Source organism: Chrysochloris asiatica, unplaced genomic scaffold, assembly GCF_000296735.1.
Source record: "Chrysochloris asiatica unplaced genomic scaffold, ChrAsi1.0 scaffold00442, whole genome shotgun sequence".
Classification (NCBI taxonomy): Eukaryota; Metazoa; Chordata; class Mammalia; order Afrosoricida; family Chrysochloridae; genus Chrysochloris; species Chrysochloris asiatica.
This window is the reverse complement of record NW_006408960.1, coordinates 1,304,242-1,312,986: the sequence shown is the minus strand read 5'-3', so window position 1 is coordinate 1,312,986 and position 8,745 is coordinate 1,304,242. Positions and strand designations below refer to the sequence as shown.

General features: G+C 48.6%; 1 protein-coding gene across 1 annotated transcript in view; it reads left to right on the top strand.

The window, feature by feature from the left end:
• Nucleotides 1-423: 423 nt before the first annotated feature.
• Nucleotides 424-8,745, top strand: part of LOC102842475 (rootletin-like) — a 52,829-nt gene continuing 44,507 nt past the window's right edge. Inside the window, exons 1-4 of the mRNA XM_006877137.1 lie at nucleotides 424-768; nucleotides 4,425-4,521; nucleotides 4,825-4,957; nucleotides 5,866-6,022. Of these exons, the coding sequence (XP_006877199.1) occupies nucleotides 424-768; nucleotides 4,425-4,521; nucleotides 4,825-4,957; nucleotides 5,866-6,022 (732 nt within the window). The remainder of the gene's footprint in view (nucleotides 769-4,424; nucleotides 4,522-4,824; nucleotides 4,958-5,865; nucleotides 6,023-8,745) is intronic.

Genomic DNA, 8,745 nt, shown 5'->3' with positions numbered 1-8,745 from the left:
TTCCCTGGAGTGGCGCTGTGGATTAATGCGCCAGACTGCAAAGCCGTTTGAACTGCAAGGTCGGCGGTTCACGCTCACCAGCTGCTCCTCTGAAACCCTATATAGGGTCGCTATAGGTTGGAACCGACTCCACGGCACTTAACAATAGCAACCGCTTCCTTGCCCAGAGCCCTTAGCTCCTACTCCAAGCCCCGGAGGAAGAAACTGAGGCTCGATGAGAGTCAGAGAGACAGGACTGGAACCTGAAATCTCCAGGGCAGCCTTGGGTTCCGATAAACTGGGCTGGCTCCTGGCGGGGGTCCAGTCCCTCCCCACGGATCAGGAAACCCTGACTGGGCGGGGTGGAACCGTGGGTGTCCCTGGCACCCCAAGGTGCCAATTAAATGCTCGTGGCCGTCTGGGACGAGCGCTGGGGACAGCAGCATGGCCGATCCGGGGCCAGAGCCGAGCCGCGTGTGGCGGCTGCTTGCCCTGTGCGGGGCTGCAGTATTCCTGGCGGTCGTGGCAGCTGGTGCGGCCCTCTTGGCCTGGAACCTGGCTGCCTCCGCCGCCCGGAGGCCTCCATGTCCAGAGCTCGGAACTAACGCCACCTTGCCACCCTGGAACCCACCTGGAGACCCACCCAGGGACCCTCCCGAAGTTGAGGAGCTGCGTCGCCAACTGACTGAAGCTGTCCAGCGCCAGGAGGCCCTGGCAGGACAGTTGGACCAGGCTGAGAGTGTCCGCCAGGCGCTGGAGGAAGCGCTAAGGGCCTGTGAGGGCCGCCAGGTATGTGGGTAGGGTGAAAGGCCCGAGAAAAATCTGGAATCTTGGGGTCCAAGGCTTGCACACACATCTCAGGGCACCAGATTCTAGTCCCCGCACCACCCTATGCCTCAGTTTCCCCAATTCTTCAATTGCAAGAGACCAGTGCAAATAGTACCATAATCCCTTACAATTCCTGCAAAAACAGTGCACCCTTATATTTATTTATACCTTCTGCCCAAGAGGGTCCCATTACCCTCTTCTTTTATTTGGGGGATGAGGAATGATGGCTGAGGAAGCCTTAGGGAATCCAGGTGGTACAATTGTCTGATAGTCTAAAGTTTGGCCATTTAAACCCAACAACAGCACTGCAGAAGAAAGGTCTGCTGGTCTGCTTCCAGGCTATTGTTGGGTGCTGTCCTGTCCATTTTGACTCATAATGGTCTCATGGGGCAGAGTAGAACTACCCCATCGAGTTGTTTGGGACTGTAAGCTTTACTGAAAAGAGCCCCCTCGAAGTGCAGTGGCTGCATGCTCTGATGCTAACTAAAAGGTTAGTGATTTGAAACCACCCCAGATGCTCTGCGGGAGAAAAATGTGGCAAGCTGCTTTCATAAAGATTACAGTTTAGAAACCCAATGGGGCGGTTCTCTGCCTTATAGAGTGGCTATGAGTCAGAATCAATTCGACAGGCAACAGATCTGGCTTTGGGTTACGTAATGTTCACAAAAGCAGATCACCAGGACTTTCTCCCACTGTTCGTTGCTTAGTGCCTTTGAGTTGCTTCCAACGCCTATCAACCCTGTGTAGGATTTCTGAGGAGCAGCTGGTGGGTTTGAACCACTGACCTTGCGGTGAGCAGTCCAGTGCTTATCCTACACCAGGGCTCCACTGGGTAGGTTCAAACTGCCACCAATCTTTCAGTTAGCAGCTGAGCGCTTAACTGTTGTGCCACCAGGATTCCTTCTGTAAAGGTTGTAACCAAGAAAACCCTGTGTTTTGAAACTCCGTTCTGTTCTTTTAACACATGAGTCGGAATCAACTCAAAAGCAATGCGTTTTAATGGGTTGAAGTTTTAGATCCTCAAGCCTACCTGGGGCAACCCAGTGTCTCCCTCCCTCCCCCAACTTCAGCCAGTGTCCAGCAGCCCTATTTTGAGAGACTCGAGTCACCTGTAATTAGGAGGCCAAAGTTGGTGGTTTGTGGGAAGTACTAGCCAGCCCCTCCCTTGCCTCCAGTCACCCCTCTTTCGGTTCCTTCTTAACCCTCCCCAGTCCTTTACCTCACAAAAGTTATTGTTAGTCGCTGAGGAGTTGATTCCAGCTCATGGTCATACCATGAGTGCAGAGTAAAACTGTGTTCTATAGGGTTTTCTTGCAAAAAAAAACTTCTTGCAAAGGAGCTGATTCTTGCAAAAGAGCACTGTGTACCTCGCCCAGCAAAGACATTAGACAACATCTGAGTTTTAAACATCAAAATGGGCCCCTTTTCTATCTGCCTAAGGAGAGAAGTTAGAGTAATTGGGGTTAAGAACAACTTTCTGGTTTCAAGCCCATCTTGGCCCTTTTCTGGAAGATTCCTTAAAGAGGCCAGCCCAGTTGTTGCACAAAATACTCCACACAGACAGTCAGGTATGTATTATCCAATTATTGTCAAACACCAAACTGGCTTGGGTTGTTTTGAAAACCCCAGGTTGCTCTTCTAAGTTGTGGTTTGAGCCTTGGTCTGTCTGACTGCAGAGGTAAGCCATTTCCACTGCCTGGTAGCTTATGGTGGGGAGGGTGGGCTTGCGTGGAGACCCCCTTCCAGGCAGGCAGCTGTCACTACTGTGCTTCCTGGGTTTCAGTGGTCACTTCTGTGTTTTACAACTACCAACCCAAAAAAACCCAAACATGTTGTCATTGAGTCGATTCCAATTCAAGGAGACTTCTCAAGTGTTAAAAGTAGAACTGCTCCATGGTTTTCTTGGCTGCAAGGAGCCCTGGTAGCATTATGAATGGATTATGAGCTGGGTTGTTAACTCAAGGTCGGCCATTCCAATCTACCAGCCACTCCATGGGAGAAAGATGAGGCTGTCTACTCCCATAAAGATTTAGAGCCTTAGAAACCCTGTGCAGGGTCACTATGAGTTGGAACCGACTCTGTGGCAAACAGCCACCACCACCAAGCTTAACAGAAGCCCTGATGTCACAGTGGTTAGAGTGCTAACCCAAAGGTCGGTGGTTTGAACCCACCAGCTGCTCTGAAGGAGAACGATGTGGCAGTTCTCCTCTGTCCTACAGGATCGCTGTGAGTTGGAATCCTAATAGAAGCAGATTGACAAGTTTTCTTTCCTGGTAGCAGTGGGGTGTGTTTGAACCTTTAAGTTAATGTTGTTAAGTACAGTCGAGTTGGGTCTCACTCAACAGTAATACTGTATAGAGCTTCTGAGGCTGTGAATCTTTACAAGAACAGAAAGCCTCATCTTTCTCCCAGTGTTAGTTGTTTAGTGCCTTTGAGTTGCTTCCAACTCCTATTGACCCTGTGTAGGATTTCTGAGGAGCAGCTGATGGGTTTGAACTGCCTATCTTGCGGTTTGAACTCCCATGAAGTGACTGGTGGGTTCAAACCAAGGGTCTTTTTGTTAGCAGCCAAGCACTTGAACCACTGCATCATCAAGGCTCCTTCTTGTCCAGCACAAATGATGCCACTTGTTGTTAAGTATCATCGAGTCGGTTCCCACTCACAGCCACCCTGTATAGGGTTTCCAAAGAGTGGCTGGTGAGTTTGAGCCACCAATCTTGCAGTTCAAACCGACCTTCTGGTAGATTGCTTATCCTACAGAGCCACGCCAGGGCTCCACTTAGGGACCTATTGACTTCTATGTTGTTGTTGTTAAGTGCTGTTGAGTCAGTTCCCACTCATAGAACCCTGTCTGTATAGAGTTTCCAAGAGCAGCTGGTGAGTTTGAACTGCCGACCTTGAGGTGAACAGTCCAGTGCTGATTCTACAGCATTGCCCTGTCAAGCAGGTTCTGACTCATAGCAACCTTGTATAGTAGGGATAGGGAACATGGGACCCTCAAAATCATTTGGTCTGGCAAAGTAGTTCCAGCCATCACATCCTGTTGTTAAGTGCCATTGAGTTGGTTCCATCTCACAGCGACCCTGTATAGGGTTTCTGAGGAGCAGCTTGAACCACCAACCTTGTGGTCCAAATCTACCTTGCTGTCTAACCCACAGAGCCACTCCAAGAACCATCACATTAGTGGTGAGTTAATTAATATGCTATTGTGACGTGCAGTAGAGTAGGTTCCAACCCATAGGGTTTCCGAGGAGCAGCTGGTAAATTTGAACAGTCTAGCGCATTAATCCACAGCGTCACACCGACTCCTGACGAACTATAGTAGGCTGAATTTTAAATGGATAATTTTGTATTGCCCATGAATGATGTTATAAATATCCAAGTAGCCCTTGGCAGAAAAAAGATTTCCCATTCCTGTTGGTCTCTATGAGTCAGAACTGAATGACCGCTCTGAACAACAACAAAACCCTTGCGGTTAGCAGTCCAATGCTTATTTTACAGCGCCACACCAGGACGCTATAGGAACCCCAAACGACTTTCCAACAAAAATCTCAAGCTCCTCTGAGAGATCAGGACCAATTTACTCCCTCCCTGCCATCTTCCCCTCCTCTCTGCAGAGCCGGCTTCAGACCCAACTGAAGACACTGAAGACTGAGATGGACGAGGCCAGGGCACAGGGGACCCAAATGGGGGAGGAGAACGGGGCGCTGACAGGTGTGTTGGGGCTCAAAGGGTGGGAGGGGCTAGAAGTGGGGGGCGCCTAGAAGGTTCCTAGATATGCAAATGAATGCAAGCGAAATGTAAATGATCATGCAAACTTATGGGAGGAATGCAAACAACACGCAAACACCATGCAAATATCAGAAAATCAACGCAAATGTAACAAAATATGCAAACATCAGGTAAACGGCTCACAAAAGTAACACAAAAACTATAGAAATATCACACACATTTAAGACAAATAAAGCAAAGCATGCAAATTATACGCAGAAAATAAAACTCTGCTCCCGCTCGTAGAAGCCCTGACGCATTGGGAGGCGGCTGCCACGGAGGCCGCCCAGCGGCTGGAAGAAGCGCAGCAGCGAATACGCGCAGCGGAGGCCGAGGGTGGAGCCTGCGCTGCCCGAGAGGCGGCGCTGAGAGAGCGTGTGTGAGTCAGGGGCGGGCCCGGGGCGGATGGGCGGGGATCACGGCAAATGATTGAGCAGGGTGTACTTCTTTCAGCCAATCATCATTTGATTGTGGAAGAAGGGCGGGTAGAAGGGAAGGGTACCTCAGGGAGAGGTGAAGGCGTAGGTCTAAGGGTGTAGCTTTGGGGAAGTCTAGGGGGAGCGGGGGTGTCAAATGAGGATTCTAGAATAGGAAACAAGGTTAGACTCTCTAGGGTAAGGGTTCCCAAGTAGGGCAGTCCCTCGGGGAGGCAAGGACTCCTGGGATCGGGCGATTTCACAGGGGTCCCAGGGAGAAGCTGGGAGTCCTGGTGTGGCGCTGCGGGTTATTGCGCTGTACCGCAAGGTTGGTTTAAAACGCAAGGTCGGCGGTTCAGGCTCACCATCCGCTCCTCGGAAACCCTATAAGGGGTCGTTATGACTTGGAAACGACTCGGGGCACTTAACAACAAGGGAGAAGCAGACAACCGAAGGAAAAGGGAATAGCAAGGCAGGGTCGGTGGTTTGTAGAACCGAGCTGGGAGCATGTCTTTGCGGACAGATGTCGCTTCCCGGAAATGGCCGAGATTGGGGGAGGGATGGAGGATCCTGAGGTGGAAGTCCTGGGGAAGGAACAAGGGTGAAGGGTGAGGGGTTGGTGGCTCGGTCGAGATGCATCCAGGGAGTTGGAAGGGCCTGAAGTATCTGGAGGTATGTGTATGGGAGAGGACTTTTCAGGGAGGGGCCGAGGCTTGGATGGGTGACCCTGGGGGTGGAGGGCTGGGAGAAGGGGCAGGTAGAGATCTTGGGAAGTGGGGTACCCTGGAAAGAGACGCTTTGGCGAAGGATGATTGGGGTCTCTGAGGACGGAGGTCCCAGTGCTGACGAACATCGTCCCCCTTCCCTGCAGCAACGTCCTGGAGACTGAGATGGGCCATCAACGCCGAGAATCGCGCCCTCAGCCCCGATCGAGGTCCCGGTCCAGGTCCCGGACCCGACCCCGGCCTAGCCCCGGCTCGCGCCCCCGCACGGGATCCTCTGGGGGCTGCAGGCGGCCTGCGCGGCCCGTAGAAGGGTGACTCGGCCCCCAATATGTTGGGGCTCGAGGTAAACAGGACAGGCACAGTGGGGGTCCTGCAGGGACATGCTGGATGAGACGCCCAGTCGACCCCATCAACTCAGCTTCAGACCCAGGAGTCTCCCTGGACAAACTGTTCAGAACGGGCACCCAAACCCATCATTCCCTGACCACCTACTACTTATTCTGCATATGGGAAACAGACCCACTTCGTCACTAGAAGACTCAATTGGGACTTCAGAACCTCCCTCATACCAGAGACAAGAGAATTTGTCATGAGTCCTGGCTCCAGAGTAACCTGGAAGGGCCCCTTCCCCCATCTGAGCCTCAGTTTACTCTGTAAAATGGGTGATAGGACACATGTTTAAAGAGCTGGCATATTCTTGATACTGAAAGCTGACAAAAATGGAACAATGCTAAAACTACAGAGACCTCTCCTGGTGAGGAGGGTATGAAACTCTCAGATGGAATTTGAGCAACCCAGTGGAAGGTTTTTACACTCTACCACAAGAAAAAGAATTCATTCCTCACATATAGGGATGGTTCAATATTCAGGAGCTTGTTAATATAATCCACTATATTAATGAATCAAAGGAAATAAATTCTGAAAAAGCCATCAAAACCAGGGCTAAGGCAAGGTATTCAATATTGTTCTGGAGATACTAGCCACTGTAATTGGACAAGAAAAGAATGTATGAATATTAGAAAAGAGGAAGAGAATTTATACACTGAATCATAAAAGTGCTGTGTATATAATCAGAAATTGTTGAAATTGCAGCAATTTTATATGGATCAATTTCACATTATTTTTGTCTTTTAACTTTAACACATTTTTTTCAAGTTAACACATAACTTCAGGGGAAAAAAAGCAAGGATGGGACAAAGAATTTCTGTATATTCTACACCCAGTTTCTGCCAATGTTAATATTTTACAACTTTTGTTTTATTCTTTTTTCTCTATCTATCTATCTATGTATAGATATAAGGAGCTCTGGTAGTATAGTGGTTATGAATCGGGCTGTGAACAGCGAGGTCAGCAGTTCGAAACTACCAGCTGCTCTGCTATATATACTGGAACCAACAACCAGTATATATATCGTTAAGGCTATCAACTCACTTCCAACTCATAGTGACCCTGTACAGGGTTTCTGAGGCTGTAGATCTTGGCAGAAACAGAAAGTCTCATTTTCTTCCTTGGAGTGGCTAGTAGGCTTGAACCACCTATTTGTGTGGTTCTCAGTCCAATGCTTATACTACAGAGCCACCATGCTCCATATATATGGAGAGAGAGAGAATTCTGCTGTGGCTCTGCAGGTTAATGTGCTGGACTGCAAGGTTGATTTGAACCTCAAGGTTGGTGGCTCAAGCTCACCATCTACTCTTCAGAAACCCTATACATTGTCACTGTAAGTCAGAACCGACTCGAAGGCACTTTACAACAACAATGTGTATATACGCATATATATAAATGCTGTGTATATAGTCACAAATGGATGAAATACATATATATACACACACACACACATATATGACCCACTGCCATCAAGTTGATTATGACTCATAGGATCCTATATTATGGGAACGAATAGCCTCATCTTTTTCCCAAGGTGCGTTTGAACTGCCAGTCTTGCAGTTGGCAGTCCAATATATAGCCTACAGTACCACCAGAGCTTTATATACATATGTATGCGTGCACACACACACATACATATATATACATACAAACATAGGCACACACATAAGGAGCCCTGGAGGCATGATGGTTAACTCTCAGCTTCTGATGGGTCAGCTGGTGGAACTCACCAATTCTTCTGCAGGAGAAAATAGCTGGTGATCTATTCCTGTAAAGATTTCAGCCTAGGAAGCCCATGGAGCACTTCTACTCTATCGTTTGTTGTTGCTGTGGTATGCTGTCGAGTCAGTTCCAAACCATAGCGATCCTGTATAGGGTTTCCAAAGAGTGACTGGTGAGCTTGAACTGCCAACCTTGCGGTTCAAACCGACTTTGCAGTCCAGCTCATTAACCCACAGTGCCACACCAGGACTTCTAAAAAATATGGACGGCTTAGAGGGTAGTATAGGAGTTATATAAGCGCTTAACACAATTGACTGCTAACTGAAAGATTGGAGGTTTAAGTCCACCCAGAAATACCTTGGAAGAAAGACAGGTGACCAACTTTCAAAAAATCAAGTCACTGAAAACTCTACAGAGCACAGTTCTACTTAGACACACATGGGGTTGCCATGAGTCAAAATCAACAGCATGTTATTATATGCATATATTTTAAAACTGAACCTTTGCTAGAAAGTTGGAGAAATAATGTCTCTCTGCCCCCAAATACCTTAATATGCACATCCTAAAAACAATACCAAAGAAACCCAAACTCACTTGTATGGAGTCAGTTGTGACTCAGTAGTGACCTTATACAACTGCCCCACAGGGTTTTCAAGACTGTCTTTACTGAAGTTGACTGCCACATCTTTCTCCCTTGGTGACAAGGATTCGAACTGCTAACTTTTCAGTTAGCAGCCAAGTGCTTTAAGCATTTTGCCATTTGTTGCTTTGTTGTTAGATGTTGTTGAGTTGGTTCCGACTCAGAGTGACCCTATGCACAACAGAACAAAGCATTGCCTGGTCCTACACCATTCTCATCCTACACCCTCCTCATCCTACACCATCCCCATCCTACACCCTCCTCATCCTACACCCTC